A 26,331-nucleotide genomic window follows, 5' to 3' on the forward strand; every position below is an offset into this window, starting at 1 on the left:
TTAAAATATTGTAACTTGCATATCAGCTTAAAATTGCACATTTTGGTGTTTTAATCTCTGAGATTATTTACAAATGACTTAACATAATTGAAAACTTTGTTTAATAGTCTAATGTACAATTTTGTTCAGATATTTTCTATTACACAAATTTTTTAAAGCTTGAATGATTTAATTTATAAATAATAATTTTAAAGAAAATTATTCTGTTATATTTTCTTAGTGATGAGACTTATTCTGCTTGAAATTGTAATAAGATTATATCACTTTCTTTTGCATTTAAGTTCTGAATTATTTATAATCAGAACCGTTTAAATTTTTAATAGAATGAAATGTGTAAATCAAATATAAATATATTTTTATTAAAGAGTAAATAGAAATTATAATTAAAATTTATATTTTTGAAGTAAAAATGTGTTATAATAATTATAATATTCTTAAAAATATGTCATGTTGAAAATATGAATGTTACAGTTAGTTTCACAGATCTTGATCAGGAACTGTGCATTATCTGAATGGGATACTTGAGCTAAATCAGAACTGTCTTGCAAATATAAATAAAATGATTTAGTTTTAAATAACTACAGTCAACCCTCACCTATAACACTGTATATTGGGAGTTGACTGTATATTGGCCAAGACATATCACAAGTTGGTTTTGAAGATTTGTAGAATGTTAAACTAGGTAACCTTATCCTTCAATACTAACATAGACTCATCCTTAATACTGTGTATCCCAGCACCCTGGCCAAGATTTGTGAAACATTTGCTGTAAATTATAATAATTTCTGTCAATAATTATTAATTATAATTATTAACAATATTATTTCTGTTTAGGTACTGATGCAAGTAAAGTAATAAAAAAGCGCAAAACAGGGTTTAAAGAGTAAGTAAATCAAATGACCAAATAAATTGTTTGTTGAAATAATTCTATAGATAGCTTTATAATATTACTATCATAGATAATTCACTTGTAGAAATTTAACATCAAAATATGTGTTAACATATATTGAAATAATAAAATTATTTGATTTAAATAATTACATAAAGAGTTTAAATGCTTATTAAATGTGTTTTATGATAATTTTTTTTACATTTCCTTATGAATTTATAACTCATTGCAAGGCTAAATTTAATTTTGTAAAACATTTGCTATCTAGACAAGAATAATTTTATTACAGAATAAGTTTGAAATAAACAATCTGTTATCTCTTAAAATATTTAGAAGATAAAATATTTCAAATTTATTCTAAAATTATTAATTATATACAACTGTACTGATAGTATCATTTTAGTTTAAACAATAGTAAATGCAGCTCTTACATAATTTTAATATACTAACGGGTACACAGTGATATACAGTGTAATCATGCAGCTGATATTTACAAGATATAAAAGGAATTTAATACAGACTTTGTTTCAGTGTGGATTGTCTTTTTTCTTCTTTTTACAGTTAAATAATTATAAGGACTTTTAAGAATCTGTATATGAGATCATCTATAAATTACATAATGCTATTTTTATATTTTTCAACTACCATTCCATCCTCCTGTACTGCAGCATGATGCATCACATATACCTATTTACAAACTTACATAAAACATATCTTCAGTTTAACTTCCTTAATTGTACTAAGGAATAATGCACAGCTTGGGGTTCCAAACATTACATTATTTTATTAATTACAGGTATAATGTACAGTACAAAGCAGGGATCTAAACAGTACATTTTTCAGTACAACTCTTTGGAAACAAAAATGAATTATTCTGTTATCCAAGGGTTGAGATCCTAACATTTTTTTAAATGCATCATAATGATTATCTGCATTACATAATTTATGGACAGCCCTTAAGTTTATAAACACAGACCAATTTAAAATTAATTGCATTGATTATCTATGTTCAAGACATACTTAGGATAAAAAATTTATAAAATGTAAAAATTTTAATTAAAAAATTATTTTAAAAAATTATGAAAGTNACTCATTGCAAGGCTAAATTTAATTTTGTAAAACATTTGCTATCTAGACAAGAATAATTTTATTACAGAATAAGTTTGAAATAAACAATCTGTTATCTCTTAAAATATTTAGAAGATAAAATATTTCAAATTTATTCTAAAATTATTAATTATATACAACTGTACTGATAGTATCATTTTAGTTTAAACAATAGTAAATGCAGCTCTTACATAATTTTAATATACTAACGGGTACACAGTGATATACAGTGTAATCATGCAGCTGATATTTACAAGATATAAAAGGAATTTAATACAGACTTTGTTTCAGTGTGGATTGTCTTTTTTCTTCTTTTTACAGTTAAATAATTATAAGGACTTTTAAGAATCTGTATATGAGATCATCTATAAATTACATAATGCTATTTTTATATTTTTCAACTACCATTCCATCCTCCTGTACTGCAGCATGATGCATCACATATACCTATTTACAAACTTACATAAAACATATCTTCAGTTTAACTTCCTTAATTGTACTAAGGAATAATGCACAGCTTGGGGTTCCAAACATTACATTATTTTATTAATTACAGGTATAATGTACAGTACAAAGCAGGGATCTAAACAGTACATTTTTCAGTACAACTCTTTGGAAACAAAAATGAATTATTCTGTTATCCAAGGGTTGAGATCCTAACATTTTTTTAAATGCATCATAATGATTATCTGCATTACATAATTTATGGACAGCCCTTAAGTTTATAAACACAGACCAATTTAAAATTAATTGCATTGATTATCTATGTTCAAGACATACTTAGGATAAAAAATTTATAAAATGTAAAAATTTTAATTAAAAAATTATTTTAAAAAATTATGAAAGTAAATTTCAAAAAGTAAAATAGAACTGCATCCAATGATGAAACCAAATATACTGTACTGCCATATGAATAAGAATCATTTTGTCTCAAAATCACTATAAACACAAAAGTATAGAGTAATTATGATAGTATTTAATAAATATATAACTACCCCCAAAATATGTTCAGATTACAACAAACTTTTAAATAAAAATATGCTGTAATTACTTAAAATCATCAATTAAAACTTGGAATTGAGAGAGACAATGGCAGCACTTCTGGTTTGCTGGAATATGATGTTAGACTTAAATAATTGGCAGAGTATAGATTGTGTATCACAGGTGAAACTGGTTCTGGTTGGTTGTGTGTGATATTTTTGATGCTTATTTCTTTATATAGATTAATATAAATTAAGTATAAACAAACATTGTGAAGCCCTATATACATATATATAGAAACATCATCAAACAATTATTTAGGCAATCATTTGATGATGTTTCAATATAGATTAAATTGACAAAATATTCAAATAAAGTGTGGAATTAAATGATTAAATTTTAAACTGATCAAGTTACTTAAATTCATAAGTATTGCTGGTTTAGGGTAAATTGAATCTAACTGTACATAATTTATATAAAAATAAATATTTTTTGGCTTTAAAATTTTTTATTATTTTCTTCTGTATTCAAATTCTGAAACTCTATATGTACAAAATTCTCTGGAATAACAGTGTAATTGAATTGATAATATATTTAATAATTCATAATTATCTCAATAATAATAATAATAAGAATTAATATTTAATCATTACAATTATATCAATTATTTATCATCAAATGTTAATTATAAAAATTGGATGAATATTTTATTTTGAGATCTTATTCTTTGTGCAATTGAATAAAAAGTTATTGTTATTAAAAATAAAACTTTTTTAACATTTTAATAGAAGAAAACAATTTGAGTTATTGATTTAATAATTCAGAGAATTAATTTATTTGGCAATTTGTATGTTTTCTTACATCAGTTTTAACAGCTTAATTGAGCTGTCACAATAGAAGAAATTTGTAAATTCTAACGAAAGTGTTTGAGGGATGGTCAATAAAACTTTGCAATCAAATAAATAAATATATATATATATAATAATAATAATTTAACACACATTTCTTCTTAAATAAGTGTAAGAAGGTGTCTTTTAAAAATTGCAAGAGGCTATGTCATATATATTTATATATAATATAATATTGAAAGGGGTCAATAGAAAAAATTTTTCTTAAAAGAAGTAGATATACAAAAAAAGCTTTGAAACCCTTGTTCTATATTGTCATTATTTAACTGTGAAATGAGAGTATATATATCCTGATACATGAAAGTATTGATGGCTCCCTTAAGGATAAGGAGGACAGTACACTTCATCTTTGCTACGAACATAAAACACATTCACTTTTGGACTGTCCAAAATATGTTCCACAGTTGCTTATGGGTTTTCAAAGCCTCAAATCCTGCAGTTGGGAGTGTTTTATCACTGACAAGGAAACAGCCAGAAATTCACGTCTCTAATTTGAATGAAACTTGGTGGACATGTAGCCCTAAACACATATAGCTCCTTGTCCAAGTAATCAGACTCTCTTCTCAAGCATTTCCAAAAAACAGGCCTCTGAAAATTGAGTGTTTTAGCTTATGTCTAGAAGCTCTACCTATCTAGGAATAGCAGTAGCTGAGTGGATAAGATTCTAGATGCTGGAGTTAATTGATACGGGCTTGATACTTTGCAACTTTAGTTTCTCCCCAATGTGGAACATTAAACAATGGATAGTTTTGTCATGCATTCATATTTGTTACATTTCAAATAAAACAATACCATCATATCTGAAAATAAATATGAAGAAATAAAAATTTTATTTAATGACATAAAAGAGTTAAATCTACAGAAACTTCGTTTTTGCTAAACAGACAATGTAATTTTTAATCTCATTTTATAAGCTTTAAATGTGAGGAATACAAATAGTAATAATAATGCTAATGATATGGTAAAATAATAAAATAACTGTTCCACATTTGGAAAAAAAAAAGTTGCATAGTATTAAACCCATATCAATTAGCTCCAGCATCTAGAATCTTATTTACTCAGCTACTGCCATTCCTATCAGTAGAGATTCTAGACTTAAAAGCTAAACACTCAATTTTCAGAGACCCATTTTTCAGAAATGCTTGAGAAGTGAGTTCTATTATTTGGACAAGGAACTATTTGTGTTTAGGGCTATATGCTTAAGTTTCATTTGAATCATCGACACAAACATCTGGCCATCTCCTTGTAAGATGAAATATCAACTCATTACTGAATATATTATTGTTTAGGAATATTTTGTCTTCCTTAATTAAATGCAAGATTTCTGCACTACATGAGACAAATTTGGATGAAATTTGCTACCGTGTTTCCCCGAAAATAAGACCTAGCACAGATTTTGCTGAATTGCGAAATATAAGACCTCCCCCTGAAAGTAAGACCTAGCCAAGTTTTTTTTAGTCGTAACGGTCATCGACAGATGGTTGAAAGTGGCCGTTGGCTTTTTGAAAGTACAGCCACTGATTGGTCAGCAGACAATTACGCTACACGGCATGATTTGCATAAGACTATGGCTTGGGAATCACAGATTTGCATAACGTTACGGCTGGTGATGGCTAATTGGTCGGCCTGGAATCACGCCACATGACATTTTGCATAGTGCTACGGTTTAGTAAGCACTAATTGGTCGAGTCCGATGTTGACGCTATAAAAAGGCGACAGTTCGACACACCGGATATACATCACTCTCGTCTAAGTTCGACTTGGGAATGTTTTTGTTCAGTAATAAATGTGAATTTTTCTTCCTGGAAAATATAAGACATTCCCTGAAAATAAGACCTAGCGCATTTTTCAGAGCAAAAATTAATATAAGACACCGTCTTATTTTTGGGGAAACACGGTATATACCTCAATGAATTCTGTCCTCTGATTAGAATTCTGTTTGTTTTCAAAGTTGTAAAGTCCTTTTTGTATCACTGTATATTTTGTATGTGTTAATTGTGATGTTGCATTTTCTATATACTACATGTCTGTGTAACTAAATAATAAATTATTAATTATGATGTTTATACTGAACTAAACAACTCTTTGAAATTCAAATCAACTATTTTTAATAATTAAATGGTCTGGTCTGGAAGCAAAGATTGAATTGACATCCAAGTAATATAATTGGCAATTGACAAGGCAACTTTACAGTAAGCAGAAGTTAGTTTGAGCTTTACTCCAGATTGATCTTTTCTTTTAGAATATTTTAAATTAATTCATTTTTACTTATTAAATTTAATACAAGATGTTAGCTTAACTATCTACTTTAAATCCAAATTATATATCATTATAATTAATTAGTAATGTTACAGCTCAAATAAAATTACAACAGTATTGTATGATTACTGCTACTATCTTTAGCAACAGTTTATGTATAACTGAAGTATGAAATACCAGTAGTTTAAACTAGTATTTTGCAAACAAATAATAATTAAAATTAATGTTTAAAGCATTGATTAAGATTGATTTGATTGAGAATGAGACTGATAATGCATATAATTGAAACATAACTTATTTCACCAGTTTTATAGTTGTCTTTCATACAAATACATTACTGTTCTTTTCCTATGATTTAATTTGTAAATTTCTTATCTAAATAATTGTTTAATTACAGTTATAATTGTAGTAGTTTGAGGAAAGCAATTCTCTACTGCAACAGCAAATAAGAAAAGGAATTTAAGAAAGTAATTGATTACTAAAACTGGATAACTTTTAAATTTTAATAAAGAATTATTATTATTTTATAATTATTTTACATAAATAATATAAGACAAAAGTTATAAATTAAAAACATATTTGAAAACAAGACAGTGACAAAACCTTAATGAGATGGGCCTGGTTCAAGGACATTTAGTTTTCTGGTTTAGAACTACAGTTCTTAATATTTCTGAAGGTTGTGTAGAGTTTAATTGCAGGTTTCAAGACTGCAATGTCACTCTGGTCCATTGGCTGTAAAAGAAATGTAGTGTTGGGTGGCAAATAAATCATCATAAATCTTCTAGGTTTGTTGGATGCCCAGGAGCATTATCAAAGATGAAAATTTATCAGGCAAGTTATTTGCAGGACAAAATTTTGCCATATCTGGACAAAAGTATGAAGATACCATTCAATAAAACTTGTCTGCATTATCCATGCTTTTTTTATTAAATCTTTAAACAACAGGCAAGTAAGTCTTATCAATATTACATACACATTTTATAACATGGGATGTCTCTGCAAGGTACACTAACAATGCTTTGTTTGAATGTGCCTGACACATTAACACCAGCAACAATGGTCTTTATTAGTCTTAAAATCAGGACTATATTTCTCATCACAAGCTATGTATGTACTAATATGCAACAAGCAATTACGTCACTAAAACTGGACAAGGAGTATTATGCAAATTTTTTCAGTACAGTGCTGTCTCATTTCATTAAAAAAACCAACTCAGAGATGTATCCCTTTTCATAAAATATTTTTTTGTAATTCAGCTGGGTATTTATTTTCTGCAGTAACAACAGCTCTGACTGCTTTACCAAAAATTTTTACATTGTGAATTTGTATAAAATTTTTTAATCAGAAAACCTGTACTTGCCACAGATGACTTTTCTACCAGTCTCTTCATTTATTTCATTAAACAAGAATCTTGCTTTGACAATGATTACTGCTTGAGTTACAGGAGTTCTCTATTGATTCACATCATCAATCCATATCATTAATAATTTTATCATTTTTTTCTATCACTTCTTATATCTGATGAACTTGACACATTTACTACATTAATAATTTTTGTATATGCTTTCTTATATGAATTTGTTACTATTGAAACTGCAGAAAGTACAACTTTAATATTTCACATGCCAAAGTAATACTCACTTAATTTGATGCATTGAATCACTTCCATGTTTTCTCATTAGCAATTGGTTATCTGCTTCTTTTGCTTAAGAAGAAATCAGATCAATCATCAGCTCTACAGTTAGATTGCAATATTAATTTATTGTTTAAAAACCAATGTATAGTATTAGTAAAACTTTCACTTTTCTATAAATCCTTACAATGATGAAGTTCTTGATAAACTAAAATATAACAAACTATTTTGTAATTAACCATAATGCCATAAAATATAAAACAAAAACATGGTCATCAAAAATAGTTGCTAATTTTTTCACTAAAATATTGCCAAATTTGTTAACAAATATGCTACCAACATGTTGCAATTATGCATTTGTTTTTGTCTTTGTCATGGGATTGATTTTGAAATGTTCTTTAATCTGAATCTTCATGAAATGTGGAAATGATGATAAATTATCAATTATATGCAAAATGTTTTGTTTGTTGTTACATTAGTATGGTCCTGATTTTATGCAGTTAAAGCTACCATTTTAGGCACATACATATGACACAAAAATAATCAAAGAGACACTTAATTATTCTCTAAAAATTTCAGTTATATATCCTTTATTAAACATTTATGTGATATATACATTATTTATTGTAGGAAAATCCAAACATTACAGTATAAAATGAAATATTTTGACACATTTTTTTCAGTGAAATACAATTAGTTTGGTCTAACAATACTTTTCTACTTTAAAATGCTCTCTATATCAAAATATATAATTGGAGCATGCAAAGAGATATTATTTCTCTTGGACTTAAATTAAAACTTATACTGGATATTGCTTCATCTGAAATCATGCCATTAATGCCACAAATAGTTTCCATCCGGAATTTTATCTAGCATATTTTAAAACTTCTCTTTCAAAGTGGATTTTCTTCATACAGAGTGACTTTGATTTTGTTAACTGCCAAGTTTATTACATTGATTGATTCATTGAGATGAAGCCTCTCTTTCAACTTGATAATCATGTCTTTAAGAAAACACAAATTGGCTTTTAATACAGGCAAATTCTTGCTTGATGATGATACTTTCAAGACACTTCAGAGCTAAAATGCATACATCATCTTCAGGATCAAAAGTTTGTACATTATGAATATTGTCAGCATAGTAAATGACAGCAGATAGCCATGTACACCAATATGTCAGTATAGGCTCTGGTGGAATAGGCACAATTGAAAGCATCCTTAAAAATTCCTGTCATTGTTTTGGAGCTTTTATGAAGACTTACAATTGCAGTTGGTGATCAATTTATTCGTACCAAAAAATGTCAGTTTCACAATTTCTCATTAAATGTGTGTGCTAATCAAGTTAAATTGATTTTGATATAAAACACTTTCATCATATAAGCTTCTTTGAGCATACAGCTAGTAGCATCAGACAAGAAAAGGAGCACTCTCACTCACTCATCTAGGAGCACTCAAATGTATTTCATTTGCCACAAAATTATTTTTAATTTGTTGCTGCTGTGTTTTTAAAAGCACTATCAAGCATGCCAACTATTACATTAAAACATACCATTAATAAAAAAAATGCTTCCTTTAAACTTTTCAACATATGCTCTGCATTTAGAACTATATAAGACTATTTTCCTCTAGGAATGTTCAGACTTCTGAAAACTAGTCAATTAAATCAAGGATATTTTATGAAATCAGTTCAAAAGAACATGTCACACTCAATTCAGGTTTAAAGAAAGTAACTTCTAAAAAATCTTGAAGAAAGATACTGTGCTGAACAGTGCAACAATGCAGTAATTAGTCCAGTTACAGAAGAAAATTTTTCTAAAGCAAGGAAGTGTGCTTTAATAGGCAGAATATTGAAAATATGCTTTTGCATTTGAAATATGCATTTATAATTTCCAAATTTTGGATTGTAGGACCTCTGGATTTCCATTTTTCTATTTATTTTAAGAAATATCAATCAAAACTCAAATATGCATTTGCATAAAATCTTACCCCTAGATATTAGACTTTTGTCCTTGCTTTTTTAAGTACATTTTTTTCAGCATCTAGTTATTTTATTTTTATAATGACTGATTTGAGTGTAATAGCTAATATACAATAAATATGCATTTTAATTTGTTATCTTGATAAATTTTTCCAGAAAACAAAGTATATTTTTTGTAATGTAACATTTACATTCTGAATTACTAGTAATTCCTGTGCAAATGAAAATAAACAACCTTTACTGTAATTTAAAATGTTTTACAGAACTAATGTTTTCAAATTATTTCATAACTCACTTTCAGGTTCAAATACAGTAAAACCTTGCTTTGTGGGCACCCCTGATATTCCCCTGTTAATTTATAAATTTTAATGTAAACCATATTGGTAATCTTCTCACTTAATTGGTCGCTTTGCTTAAGTGTTGGCCAAGATAGGAGTGTCAAGTGACATTTATCCTGTTTACGTGATCACCAGAACAAGTAAAGCTTGCATTCCTAAACATAAATATTGTTTAAAGCACAGCACTTTAAACAGAATTGAACATTGTTGCTATAGTTCTGGAATAGTTATGCTGAGATTTCTTCAACAAATGACATTCAAATAAAATAAATCTTTATTTACACTCAACTAATTAAATATATCTGCAGAATTTAGTAAGAAGAAAGAATTATATATTTGTTCAATAATTTTCTACTAAATCTGATTGTATTTTGTAAAAATATAACAACAGTATGTAAATCAGCAATACTTGGCCACTCACTGATATACCATCTGTAACACTCAACAAAGAAAAATAACTAATTTAGACAACACTGGCACCAATATATATAAACTAGCTTTTACTTCAGGCTTATTAATTTGGTGTAATTAATTAATATAAGCCTGAAGTAAAAGCTAGTTTATTTATACAACTATGTAATGAAAATATTGTCACACAAGTCTATCCTGTACCATTATATAACATGTAAGTTTTTTATGTTATTGTCACCCCACATTTTTGTTATGTCCTACTTACCAATGTCGTGAAACTCACCTTGTTTTTTGTAATTTTAACAGCACTGAAGAGGGGTTGGGAATACAAGCCAACCCGAAATGCATCTGAATTAAAAAAGTGTTAGAAAAACATTACAGTTTATTTAAAACTAATTGCTGGTTGATCGTCTACCAAAATTATTGTTTGTATTGCAAAGACACTACACACAGAATATTTATTAATACTTTTTTTCTGACACTTGGACATTTCTGCATATTTAGGGACTTCTGTTTAAAATTTTTTTTCTGAATTTACTTGTTAAAATCCAGTATTTCAATAAAATCTTTAATACCATTTTTTAATATGGTTTAATCTGTCCGTAATTAAACCTAATGAACAGTGTTACATAATTGAAACAGGTTCAAACAGTTGCCTGATCTGGACTTTGGACATGAGCAAGAAAAAGTAATAAATGTTCTTGTCTGCAAAAAAAAAGTCAAAAAATGATAGTGTTAAAAAATCAAATGAAAGTATTTATTACACAGAAATGACTACAACCACAAAACTATGCTAGTTAACATGGAAGTAAGTTAGTTGTTTATTAAATTACTCAAAGCCACTAAGTTATAAAAAGAAAATCTCAGAACTACAATACAACCAGTCAATCAAAAATCATATTTACAAAACTTTTCCAACAATTGGAGGAACTTAAATATAATTTAAAGTCTTCACAAAAACTGACAAAATAACTAAAAATCAAACCATTTACAAAAACTCTTAAAACTTAAACTACCTAACTATTACACCAAAAATGCCAAAAGCCTCTAATCCAAGGATGGGCAACCTGCGGCCCTTGGGCCACATGCAGCCTGCAGTAATATTTTTTGCTACCTGCATAAAATATGAACAAATATATCAATTTCCCAGCTTAAGGAAATATGCAGCAAAAATTTAAATGTTATTTTCTACAACTTATGTATGTGAATAGTTTTTCCAGAATGAATTTAGTAAAAATTAAAACAAAAAACCATCTAACAGACACATCAAAACTAATTTAAAGCTAGCAGTGACTAATATTTAACCAAATATTTCTGATATATTACATTCACATCAGTTCCAGAAGCTAAATTAAGTATATCTATGCTAATTTATAATTATATATGAATAAATAATTTTGATTTATTGACATTTTTTCCCCTCTTTTATCTTGTATGTGGCTCGTCAGTTCAAAAGTTTTGAAATGCGGCCCTTACATAGAAATAGGTTGCCCATCCCTGCTCTAATCTGTTCACTTAATATAAAGCTATCAAGGGTAAGATCTATGTCCTGAGTGTGACATCAGATTAGTGCCACTCTAACCATTTGCATACATACTTGCTAATAGTTTTAATTGTTTGCAATCTGTTTCTAAGAAGAGTCAGTGGAATCTTTCCATTCATTTATTTGCTGATTTTTAAAATCAGTAACAATGCAATTAAGTGAATACTCTTTAATTCTCTTTGAAGATCTCTTAATCCAAGATACCATTTTTGATTAGTGACAACTTTTTTCATGCCTGACAGTTATATAAATAACTTTATCTTTTTGAATTTAGAACTGTGAGTAGTAGTTTTCATTCTTTAAACAAAAGGAAATGCCCTCAAAGTAAATAATAAGTACAACTAAAACAAAATCCAGAAACAGAAAATAATGTATGTATTTGACTCTTTACAGTTTCTTACACTAGTAGCCCAGGATGCCCCCTAGTGGGTGTTCTTTACAAATTCCCATGAGGCACGGTTCCTTTGACTTTTTTGTTCCTATCAATATGCTCTACAGCTCTGTTAAAGTCCCAATTGTGTCATGCGGATCTAGATTTCTACCTATTAAACATTCTATATATACTTTAAAATAGTTTAATTTGTTTATTTACCTTCACTTGTAAACCTCAATTTTAAATGTATCCGCCATTTTTTCAACAAATTTCCCGTGAGTCAATGTGCGACGTTCACTGACTTGTGAATCACGGGATGTTGTAAACGTGCTGCGCAAGGTTACTCACAGCATATAATAAGGCAAGGCTAGGCATATAATAATTATTTATACCATTGCGTGGTATAAATAATAAATTCCTATTACAAATAAAAATAATTTGTTTTTTTTAAAATCATCGCTAGGACGTCTCTAGTGTTCATTTTTGGCATACCGTTACGCGGACAGACACGCGTTCAATGGGTTATATAGATAGATTGATTCTATCTATGGGTACTCTAATGCAGCAGTCGGCAACCTTTCTCACAATTTTGTCACAATTTTGAATCCCGCGGACCATTATCATGAATTTTTTTAAACGATACAAAATCTGTAGAATAATGATCATAAAAGTTCAATTTTACTAAATATGAAACTCACCTGTTTGTTATAACAAATTACTGCAAGCCTAAAGTTCATTGCTGCTTGTTTGAAACAAGTTTATGGATTCTTAGCACTTTTCCACGAAGGACGACAATCACACTCACAATATTGTCTATTGTTCATTATTTATTGATAACAGTCACTTTGTTTTTGGTTTTAGATTCAAATGAAAGATCCCAATGAGTGAAAAAAGCAACTAAGCATTTTGCATTTCTTTCGTAATACTTCAAGCAACCTTTGGTTGATCAATGTTCAAATTTCTCCACAGACCACCCAAATTTTCTCGCGGAAGACCAAGAGAAAACTGGTTGTCGATCATTGCTCTAATGAACCTTTTTGTAAACAGCTTGATTTCAATGTACATCTACTAAGTATTTATTTATTTTTTTGTGTACTTCATAATCTGTATTAAACTTTTAGCAGGTTTAAGTACAATATTCTCATTTACAGTTCTGTATGTCAGTTTTTCGTAATTTCATCTGTGTTACCACTCATTTATGTAGCTAGAAATTATATATCCAAAGATGGTCACATAAGTAAGATTTTATTGTATTTAAGAATGCAATGCTCATGTTGGCATTCTGTTTAAATAACACATATTACAGAATAAATTACAAGCTGTAATAAACATTATTTAAATGAGTTAGAATACCTGCACAAATTGCATTTTTAAATATTTGAACCTGAAAAAGAGTTTTAAAAAAACTCAAGAAGGTTAGTTCTGTAAAACATCTTAATACTGACTTACAGTAAAGGTTGTTTATTTTTCTTGCATAAGATATTCTAGTTAGCAATCTTACATCTTTTGTGAAATTTCATGCCAGCATATCTGGACACTAATATTGAGGCTTCAATTGTAAACTAATTTTCTTATTTTCAACTAAAATAGTATCATTGGCTGATTTATTGTTTTGGAAATGCATGCAGTAACAGGTTTAACTAGATTTCATGTGAAATTATCATTACTTGTGACATGATATATACTTTTACAGGATGATACACTAAGGTTTGCAGCCAGAATACATTATATATGTTAATTCAACTCTGCATAATCTAAACCATTTTGATTGTGTTTTGCAAAATTTTCTAGCTGAAAACAAAAAGAAAACATAATTTATTTTTTTAAACATGAGAAATTTGCAAAATTAATGTATACTATATATGTTAATATAACTATGTGTATTAAATACAGTATAAAATTTTTTAAAATATTTAAATGTTCTCTGTGTATCAACACTTTATGGTGTTTCAAAATATAATAATTAAATGTCTTTATATTTTTAATTCTTTTGTTTTATATATAATTTTATTAGAGTATATAATTTCATAAGAGTTTAAATTAGCAAGAATGCACTTTATCTTTCTATAGAATTAGTTTTTATGCAGTTGTTAGTTATTTATTCTGTAGATTCACTTCCTTTTTTTTATAATTTTTCTTTTTTTGTAATACCATTAAATAATTCTGAATTTCTTCAGTGAAGCACATATTCTTCTCTATTTTTATATTATTTGTGACTTTTGTCACTAGACATTAACATCTATCCTGATAATTCCATCATCATACTATGCTTTATATCTATTTTATATTTATAGATTTTTCTTTCTATTAGTATCTGTTTTACATTTTTACTTTCTAGGGTGTTATATATAACAGAGGGAAAGTATGGCAATCAGTCAAAATATGACCCCCCAGATCTTTACATTTTTGGAATCAGGACCTTGAAGCATCAAGAAATGCAAAAAAAATTCAGGGGTAATTTATGCATGTATGTATGTATGTATGTATGTTTGTTTGTGTGGGGAGCACAATTTTGTTCTCCCTGTTTGAAGCTTAACTCCTGTGCTTTTTGTTGAAAATTTCTGAAATTTTGCAGGGTGGTTTGTTTATTAGAGGGATTTATGCTATTAAATTTTGGTGGTTGAAGGGGTGGGGAGATAAATGGATTCTTGTGTCTCCAATAGAGTCAGACTTAATGACAATTTTACTCCTTATTAGCATTTAAATTTTTTATAAAACCTGTTCCTGCCCTCAAAATTATGCTTTTTGCCATTTTATAATAATTAAAAATATAAAAATTTTAATAATAAAATATCATAATAAATGGCATTACACACGCAGTTATAAATGTTGTGGGATAGTTGAGCAACTGGTTGCTAGATTTTTCATATAATGCACTGATAGGATTAGGTTATTATTGCTTGTATTTTATATATTTCTGATTAATATCCATATAAATATTATTTCATGGCATGCCAATAATAATTTTTTTATCAAGTGATTTTTGTCTGTTTTATCATTTTTGGAATTGAAACATTACAAAATGAAGAATAATTATGATTCATGTTATAACTATTATTAAATTCATTAATTTATGTCAACAGCAGTCTTCCTTGGATTAGCCACAGACAAGTTTCTGATGATTGTCATGTTTAAATATGATTCTTCATTCAGTCATTCTTTTATATCAGGCATATTATGCTTTGAGTTTCAGTAGAAAGAATATAACATTATACAAACAGTAAAAAAAAAAATCATAATGTGTATGGGAAGATGTGTCCAAACTTCAAACATAGTTTAAAAAGTTCTATTTTGAAAATTTTGAACTAAAGATACAAAAATACAGTGAGACTGAAAGCTGTTGACAAAGAAATGTTATGGAAAGAAATTGTTAAAAATTTACAAGTAAGAAACAATACATATAACCAAACACACCAAAATAAAGCAAAAAAAAAAAAAAAGCACAAATAAGCATAATGCAAGAATGAAAGACAACTTGGGCACACCACAGATGACATTTATTCTTCAAGTTCATTTTTTTACTGTGCACTCAGTTAAAACTTTGAAACATTGTTCAAACTCCAAAGCAAATTTTATCAAATTTAGCATTTGAAGTTAGTCATTCACAGAATGTGGTACTATATTTACCTAATAATATGAGAGAATAAAAGTTCAGTATTGTTCTATTTTTATCTGTTTTTAACTTAACCTTATTTACATAATAAATACTAAAATGATAACATTTAGTGCTATTTCATTTACATATCCTAAGTATTAATTGTATATATTGTATGTATGTATATATAATTGCAGGGTCCTAATACAATAAAAATTTGAAAAGATTGATGTTAAGAAACCATATAAAATAAAGCAAACTTGCTACATCACAAGTACTATTTGCCTTTATTAGAAGATATTTAATGTTTCAGAGTAACATAAATAAAATTTAACCATGAAAACTAACACATTTTGTGACAATGCCGAAGGGCCCCCTCTATTCTTCGGCACCATAGGACCGAAGGGTCGACATCATGTTGGCAAAGATCGCGATGACAAACTTCTGTCAGGACTGACACCACTGCGTCTTTGCGGACAGACACAGAAACCATTTCATTCTCTCGTGAGCGGTTGCGTATGTAGGTTAGATTTCGATGGGAGACAGAAGGAGAACTTTGGAAGAAATGCACTCCACAAGGTTATTCATTTAACAAATATCCGTTTAATTATAAAGGTTATTTACAGGGTTAAAGGTGTTTACAGGATTACTTATTGTTAAACTATCAAACATCTTGAGAGAGAGTTTACATGAGGTTCACATGGCGATAAATACCTGTAGTCTGATTTGGTCCTTGTTGAAGGATTCCCGTGGAGGTCATGTTTAAGTGTTGATTAAAGTTCAGGTGTTAATCCAGGTTGGTTTCACTTCAGGCGCTAATCCAGATTTGGGTTAAGGATGGCGATGGAGTGACACACACACACACACGAAGATCCATGGCCGATGATGGGAAAAGCCCCAATTGTCATTGTCCCCTCCATTTTATACAGGATCTCTCCCTGGCGTTTTCCCATTACTTCACTCGCAGTTTTTGTATTTAAGATCAATCAACAAGTTTTGCCTGTTGAGTCAAAGTGACACATCACATGTGTCACTCCCAACAAGGGAAATAGTTTAATCGCCGATTTAATCAGTAATTTTTTTGGAAAATGAGCTGGATTTGAACAACAAAATATAATAATTTAAAATAAAGGTTTTCTGACAAATTTTTTCATTAAATTCATATCACATTTCAATAAATCGGCAATAGTACAATTAAGAAAAAAAATTTAAATAATAAAGTAGCTTAGTAATTAGTGGATATGATAACAATGAAAAATGAATCAAATAATTTATAAGATGTAATATTTACTGAATTATCTTGGAGTATATCATTTATTTCTTTCAGAAACAAGATAATGCACTTGCCCATATTGCTTACATTCATAATGTTAACAGAATCCCAAATAGGAACATATGTAGTATAATCTAAAACTCATCTTGATAGTTTAGTAAAATATTACTTGTTAGAATGTCAACATGTTTATGGAGCATAAAAGAGATAATGTAGATTAATTAATTAATAACTCCTCTGTAGTTAAGCGTGTTGTTAGTCCAACATAATTTAATATATTCATAAATTAGTTGATACATTTTTTCCTGTTATTGCCAGTATTAATTATTAAGTAACTCAGGTGAAGGACTGAAAGGATAAAATTAATTGTATTATTGTTGATTTGTTCAAATTTTTATGTTCTGATTTTTGTTTTTATTGTTCAGGAATGTTACTTGAGAAAATATTATTGTAAAAATGAAAGTATTTGTGATTTAGTGAATTTTGCTTTATTTTACATGTTATTCTTAATACTAATCTGTTCAATCTGTTTTTTTTTTTATCACATTGTACATGTGTAGGATATTTTTAATTTTTTAATTTCAAACTATAAAATGAATTGTAATGCCATCTACTGAGATATTTTAGAATTATCAGATGACTACATTATATTATCATCAATATAACAAAATTGTATTATAAGAAATTAATGAGTTTAACCTTTGTTAAGATATAAAATGTATTTTGTATTATCTATGAATTACATATCTTTTGCTTGCTTTTTCTGTAAAGTTTTTTAAAAAAGATAACTTGTTCTTTAAAATAATTTTTATCCTATAATATAAATTTGTAAAAATTAATATAGTATTGTCATTTTGAATTATGAATATGAAAGTAAATTATTTTTAATAATATTTCACAAAATATTTTTAATATAAAATTTAAACATGAATAAATTTCAAAGATTTGACAGAACTGTTGGAGATCTGCTGCTTTTTTACTTTAGATTTAATAGAATCTCATCAATTGTAAACATTGATCTTTATAATTCAAACTAGAGTTTGGCAAAGCTCAGTTATTTGGAAATATAGAGATGAGCTGAGGTCTTGACAGGCAAACTATAAGCTGAGCTGTGAATTTGAATTGAAGTTGGAAACTTAGCTAAGGTGTCTTGCTAAAGTTAATTTTTGAAATTAAATTGCATCTGAAATAATAATGGATACACAGTATGTTAGATATGTTTTCATTTGTCTGTTATTAAAAATGAGAGCATTCAAATATTCACTTGAGCATTAGGTAATTGAACTATAAACAATTTTTAGATTAAGAAAATTATTAATGACAATATTTAATTACTTTTATTTATATCATTTTAAACTACTATCATTGCTAGCAAAACATGCACTGTACAATGGAGTCCCAATAATTTGAAATTGATGGGATGGGACCAAGACTACCTCACAGTATAAAATACTCAAAATATGGACCAGAGCAAAGCTGAGCTACAGTTTTGGATCCAGCTGGAACTGAGCTGACCATGAAAATTCTGAGTTAAGCTTATTTAGTAGAATTCTTAATTCAAACCATTGAAGATTGTCAATGCTTATTAAACAATACTGTCATTGAGTTATAATTCAAAACCTTTATAATCCTTATTAATGTTTACAGTGTAACAATGTATTCTATTGCAATATTTTATCAACAAAATGATTATTTAAAAATATCAGTCTGATGGTACAGCCAACCAACAAACTGAATTTAATTCTCTCTCTGAATTCTGTAGAAAATGTTTGGAATATGATTTAAAAAATACAAAAACAAAATGATGTTTTTGTTAACACTTCAATTCTGTTTCTGAATGGAAATAATCAATTTCAAATTAGTAGTATAATCTTCCATAATTATTTTTATATTTGAAATCAATAAAATGTAGAATATCTAAAATTATTATAACGCAAATAGACTTAATAATTGCATGCAGTCATCAAGAAAATTTCTCATGTGGCTACAAGGTCAGTTTGGTGCAGTTTTCTTGTCCAATAAGGCAATTTTGTAAGTTTTTACTTACTAAACGTCATCAAAACTGTCTAGAATATTTTCCCTTTTTTGACTGAAATATATCTTTAATGAGATATTCTAAACACAAAGTAAAATGCAAGATATTACCTTGTTTTCACTTAACTGTGACTACAAGTCATTTTCTGTAACTGCGTGTTAATCTACAGAAATATCTCTCTCTCATGAGTCAAAATCATGGGCTTACAAGTAGGAGAACAAAGGCCTCCCAAATTTAGGCAAAACAGTGGAGAAAATTCAGGAAAAGCAAGAACAAAAAATAGAGAAAGCAAAAAAGGCTAAGAAATTATTAGTAAATCATCTCTGCTTCTTGTAACCAGTGTCCCATATGATCATGTTTAGAACTCCTAGTTTAGATTTGCTTCTCATATAGTTACTTTCCGATATCTTTTAAATACAGCGTGTCAAATAAGTCGCTAACAACTTTGATTGAGGATTAAAAAAAATTTGAGGATTTCTTGCATTGACATGAAACTTGGTGAGAATAATAATGAGACCAAAGGCAATTAGTAGATGAGGTTTGCGAAGTTTTTTTTCTTTGTGGGTGATCAGGATCGTAATCGATGCTCAAAACCATCAGGAATGGCTTAAACCTCAGCTTTGATAATACATTTGAGCTGTTTGAGGTTGGCAATAGGGTTCTGATAAATCCTATTTTTGAGATATTCCCAGGGGAAAAAATTTATGGGATTGAGGTCTGGGGAATAAGGTGGCTACAAAATTCCTCCTCTGCCACTCTCTGAAAACTCTTCAGCAATCCCCTTGATCCTGATGAACAGAGTGAAGACGATGTGTTACATTTTCTCTTCAGCTGCAACAAATACAACCAACAATATGCAGAGCTCTTCCAAGAATGTCTCCAAACAGGACTCAACTGGCCCCCAATCCTGCAGATATTTTTGATAACAAAAAACTATGGAAAAAAATGAAGAATTTCATACACAATACAAAAAAACTCAGGCCCACGAATTCCAGTAGCCAGCAAGATGAGTGACACGGCCACATCCCACATCTGGACCAATAATAGACTGGCTGATATCATTTAAGGTAGGCCGGCTACTCGCCCAATTTGTTCAACCCGCAATTTGACTATACTAGCATATGCAAATTAGACCCACTGGGTTTATATCTACTAGATTCTTCAAATATGGTGTACTAGCAGACCCTGCCACGCCTTGTTGTGGCTCAAAATGTATCTATTATAAATGTATAACACTTCCTCCGTGGAAGAAAATTTTTCGAAAAATTTTTTCTTAGTGTACATTCTCTTGACGTACCCTATTAAAACGCAATCAAAAATGCAAACACCTGCATCTAAAATAGTATAATAGAAGCTAAGTTTTTCACAGTAAGCCTTAATCTTGTCCCTCGAAAAATCCCTTCTTAGTGTACATTCTGTTGACGTACCCTATTAAAACGCAAAAACCCGCATCTAAAATAGTATAATAGAAGCCAAGTTTTTCACAGTAAGCCTTAATCCTGTCCCTCTCCCCCGCGGGAGGAATATCGAAAAATCCCTTCTTAGTGTACATTCTGTTGACGTACCCTATTAAAATGCAATCAAAAATGCAAAAAACCACATCTAAAATAGTATAAATAGAAGCAGAGTTCTTTACGGTAACCTTTCCCGTAAGGCTTACCGTAAAGAACTGTCCATCCCCCATGTTTAACGGAATAATATACAGCCTACGTCCATCCTGAAGTTCCATTCTAAATATTGGTAAAAAAATTTTTGAAATTGGATGAGTAGTTTTGGAGATTACCTGCTGCAAACAAACTAACATACATACATACAAACATTACCTCTTTATAATATTAGTATAGATTAGTAAGTTTTTTGATACTAGATTCTTCAATGTTATTAATGCTAAATTTTATAATGTTTTATCTCTTTGTCAACCCAATTTACAGCATACTTGTAATTGTTGAAACTTTGTATTTGTTCCCCCCTTTGCTGTACACATTCACTCACACGCACAAACTTGTCATGTTTGTTTTTATACTGTTTACTGAACATATTTTGTCTTGTCACTGTATTTTACTTGTTCAACAATTCTGATGCAGACACTCAATGATCCGACACTTCCCTTCAATCTTTCCCTATTTCCTTTCCCTCCCTACTTACTATCACTTCCTTTTCTAATTTCAATTTCAACACTTCTAATTTCTTAGAGGTAAAGTCTGTGCATATACAGACAACCTCTCTACTCTTTTAATGTAATGTAATCCCCTTGACCCGAAATGTGATTGTAAGGTGTTGAAGACATCTTCATTTCGATGAGAAGGAGCTTCATCTTGCACGAACAACGTTTCATTGATGGTATCCTCATTGTAGGGTATCCTGGGAAGGAAGTGGTTGGTCAAAATGCCCTTGTAGATACTTCACTGTTGACTGTTGTGGCCACAAAAATAGGTTTGATAACAAAATCCTTGCAAAGAGCTGCCCAAGTAGTGAGTTACTTAGGGAAAAGAGGCTTAGCAATGACAAACTCTGGCTTTTGGCTTCCCCAAAATCTGTGTTTGTTGGCATATCCTTTGAGATGAAAATGAGCCTGGTCAGAAAACATGTTTTTCAAGTTAATTCCACCATTGTCAACTCAGGCTTTCGCTAATAAAACCATTGACAATCTCCCCTCAATCACTTCTTTACTCAGTGGTTGAGCAGTCTGAATCTTGTATGGGAAGAGGCCAAGGTCTTTTTTGACAATTGCTTGAGCTGTCTCATAGCTTGTTCCTAACTTTTGGTCCAATTTTTGGACACTGATGTTTGTATCTTCATCAACTAAGGCTCTTGCTGCCTCAATATTCCTCTCTGACCTCGATGATCATTGTCTGCCTGTTCTGATCTCATCATCCTTTAAGCTGCCCATTTTCTCAAATTTTTCAATTAATTAAATTGGTAACTGCACTCTTCATTGGCTTTGGCTTGTTTTTGAAGGTTGTCGACTCCATCCGCAGTAGCACAGTGGGGTTTTCGTCACATTCATCACAAATCAATGTTTAACCAAAAAAAAAATGTATTCATCCAGTGAATGTTTGCTGATTTTTAAATTTTTATAAAAATTGGCACATCAGCATTGTTTACAAAATGATGGCTGCGAGATATCTGCACCCTTGGACGTGTGGTTAAAAAGTTATCCTTCAATCAAACTTGTTACTGATTTATTTGACACACTATAATAGAAAACTTGGCTTTTATTATTTTTTTCGGCAAGCAATAGTTAAACAGTTTATATGACAAAATGGTTTTTTTGTAAGCTTAAGTATATTTTTTAAGTAATATAACTTGAGTTTATTTTGCAGAATTTAAGTAGCTTGTTAAATAGACAGGTTATATGTAATAAGATTTTAATTTTAAAATTTGTCAAGAAATATAGATAAATCTATTTTATTTATGAAGATAACTTTGAAAGTTAACTTTATTTTTATTATAATTATGAATTAAGATATGGGTTATATATATTAATAGAAATATTTCTTTCATCAAAAATAGTAATACTTTATAATAATATTGTATGTAAGCTATAATCTTTATATTAAAATTATTATTGCCTAATTAAAAGTGATTTATTTAAATTATCTGCACCAGTAATTGAGAGAAAGGGAATTCCCATGATCTGTCTTCAATAAAATAAGGTAAAGGTGCGATCTTGCATTTTATATATCAGTATGTGAAATCTCGACATTTTTTAATTAAATGATTGCAACAGATTTCATTAATACTCATTCAGAATTATAGTTTTATCAAAGTATGGCATATATTAAAGTATAATTTCGTAGAATTTCGATTATTACTACATTAAATTTTCAGCGAGATAATTTCTTAATTGTTATGTTTTAGTCTCGTATTTTGTTACCAGATGGCAGTGCAGTACGCATAATGTATGTATGACTGCTGTAACAAAGTAATTCTGCTCGTTTTCTAAACTGTATCGATTTTAAGAGTAATTATTGCTATAAATAATTTTATTGCATCCTTGTTTCTGTGCGGGATAAAATTAAGGCTAAAATATGTTTGAAAATAATTGAATTTCCGTGGAAATTTCTAATTTGCTTGCTTTTTTTCTGTTAATTTCTCTCAAATATATTGAAAACAGATTCATATTGTTCCGAAAATAGCGTAATTAATAAGTTATTGCTATACTTGTTTTAAAAACACTTCGTGTTGTTACTCAATTTTAAGGTAATGTGTTTCTTAATTTATTTTATAATTTGAAAAGTTCGTAGATTATTTTTGATGAATGAAGTGAACGATTTTTATAATGTCAATTTTGTAACTTATCGAGAATTCTTGTTTTTTTTTAAGCAATAAAATCAATATCGTGTGTCACTATGCGAAATCGGGTCACTGATTCAACTCTACAGGCCTACAGAATTTATTCTGACAGTTTTATGGAACGTTGCCCAAATCATTATCATTACATTTTCGTTGGAAATTCTAACTTTGAAAAATTCTAAGAAAAAGAATATTATATCTAAAAACTTTCGATTTGCTTTCCTAACTTTGGTTTTTAGATAAATATTTTTAATATCCTTGCTATAGCTTTTTACTTTAGAGGGGAAAAAAGTTAAGTGAAAGCACTCCTGGGAAAATATCTGTAAACTAGAAGATAGATTTAGTCTGAAAGCCGAAGCTCGCTTAACAGGAAGACAAGCGAGGTCAACATTTCGACCAGGAACGTGTAGCATGTCGGGACATAAAGGGGTGGAGGCTGTACACGGCACTCTCGGCTGTTATGCATTTTAATGTTTGCGGCGAAATGCTCTGAACTTTATCCGCAGTAACGATACCCGAGGCAGGATGCAAGTAGTCGACTGACCGGCCAAAAATCGTGACCACAGTGGTGTGGTCGACATCACGCTACCCATCATCCTCCCTATAACCTCTAATAACAACGGGCTCCGCCCCGGGACGGGTCGGCGGAGGTCAGGTCACTAACCGAATGGTTCTCTCTAATCCAATCGTTTAAACTTTACTTTGACTCGTCTATAAACCTATTTCGCTCACTTTTCTTTCATTTATATATCGGCGTTATTTACGAGAAACATGTTCTTCGGAGTAAGAGAGAATTTTTCCCATGACCTCTTTCCCTTCTCGGAATTCTATTCTACAAAATCATGAATCTAGTTAACGTTATCTTCTCGCTCACCATTACAACTAAGATAATCTTCTCGTATCCATTTATCTTACGTATCTTCTAGAAGATAATCGAATATTCAGTTTATGAAGAGACCGTAACTGCGCATCGTCTCGTCCTTTATTCCGTAAGGAATCTAAAAATTTTAAAGCCTCGTGTATAAAATATAACTCGGTAGATTGGATCGTACGTATAGAATCGGAAATGCACTGGCAACTATCCTTCAAAGTGTTTTTGGATTAAGGAAAAATGTTTCCTTTTGAAAAGATGTTTTAAGATAGATTGAGATGCGAATACGTATCCGTGTTAAATATGTTATAAGATAGAAATCGATTAGAAACATGATTACGCAGTTCCGATAGTGGCCTTGAACATTTCTTTTTACCACCTGTCGCCTTACAACCTTGAGGCGGCTCTTGGTGTTGGTAGTAGCTTTCCAACGCTGGAGGCATTTCTGCTATTCTCACGCCGGATCGTCGGAGGAAAGGGGAATAAAAGGAATTTGGATTATAAGTTCGCCAACCGAAAACTTGCTAATCTAACTAAATACTGTTGAGGTGTTTGGGGAGATATATATATATATATATATACGGTTTCTGTTATTGTTTTGTTATCTTTTTCTATGCACTAAAGTTTGCGTTATTAATTTTAATGTAATTCAAATTTGACAAACTATAGGTAGGCTTTAAAATCCTATAAACGTTTGGTTTAAAATTTGCTTACCGAAACTTATGTTGAAACAAATAAATTCTTATAGTATTGACAATGACAATGTGATAAATTTCTGGTAACTTTATCAACCAGAAATGAATTTTATATTATTCATATTTTGAAAATGCTTTAAAAGTAAATAAATCAGAAAAATGCATTTTGAATTTATTACATCAAATGGTTTTGAAAATAGTTTAAATAAAAAAAGAAATTGAGAGTAGAAGAGATTCAGCAAAGACAAGTTAAGAGCAATGTCTAAACAGTGTTACAGATCAGGTGCGATTATTCGAAAAGTGAAATCGATAAATATGTCAAAACTAATGAATGAATTCGTGAAATTTGATACTAGTCTCTGCTGTTAACAAAGACTATAAATAATACATAGAATAATTTTAAAATATTTTAATGTGTTTAAAGACAAGTTATATATATATATATGAATTATTAATATGGAGAAGTAATTTTTCAGGATAAAATATAACTTGAAACAGTTTTGAGTGGGAAAAGAAATTAAAACAATGACCAAAATGTTATATTTTAAGCTTAACCTTTTCTTTATGAAGAACGAAAATATGAATTTTTCTATGAGACTTCCTTGTCTATCTAAACAGGAAAACAAACAGTCTGTCTTCTTAATGAAACTATTTTTTTTCCATTATTTTAGGTATTACTAATTTGAGACAAATTGAGAAAGTGAATAATTTTGTCAATAAAACTTAAATACTATTATAAAAATTTTACAAAACATATGTTTCAACAAAAAAATTAAATGAAATATTTTATTTAATAATAATTCATTATAATTCAACTATGTGTTTGTTTCCCAGATTTACGAGTGAAATGCTTTCCTGAAAAAAAAAAAAAAACTCGGCAAAGTGAATTCTGAGAAATCGAGGACAAAATTACCATTAATTTAAATAAAAGAAATGTTTGCCCTAAACTGAAAATATTGCTATTTTCTCTCAAATATATTAAGATATCGGCTATATTACACGAATTTTTCCAACGTTGACATTAGTTGTTATTATAAGGCGTTTAAAATGATACGTTTTTATAATTCATTGATTCTATCAATTATCATCTTAATACTGTACTACATCACTTACAGATTAATTTTCTAAATACGAAAACTGATTTATT

At 29.2% G+C, this 26,331-nt stretch overlaps 1 protein-coding gene across 2 annotated transcripts in view; it reads left to right on the forward strand.

Moving 5' to 3' along the window:
* The window catches only part of LOC111621066 (aryl hydrocarbon receptor nuclear translocator homolog), a 152,498-nt gene that overhangs the window by 24,179 nt on the left and 101,988 nt on the right, over positions 1–26,331 (forward strand). For both annotated transcript variants that reach the window (XM_023363120.1, XM_023363122.1), the window contains exon 2: positions 835–883. In XM_023363120.1, the coding sequence (XP_023218888.1) occupies positions 835–883 (49 nt within the window). The remainder of the gene's footprint in view (positions 1–834; positions 884–26,331) is intronic.

This window comes from Centruroides sculpturatus, unplaced genomic scaffold (genome assembly GCF_000671375.1).
Source record: "Centruroides sculpturatus isolate CEXI.00-Female unplaced genomic scaffold, Cexi_2.0 scaffold228, whole genome shotgun sequence".
In the NCBI taxonomy this organism is placed as follows: domain Eukaryota; kingdom Metazoa; phylum Arthropoda; class Arachnida; order Scorpiones; family Buthidae; genus Centruroides; species Centruroides sculpturatus.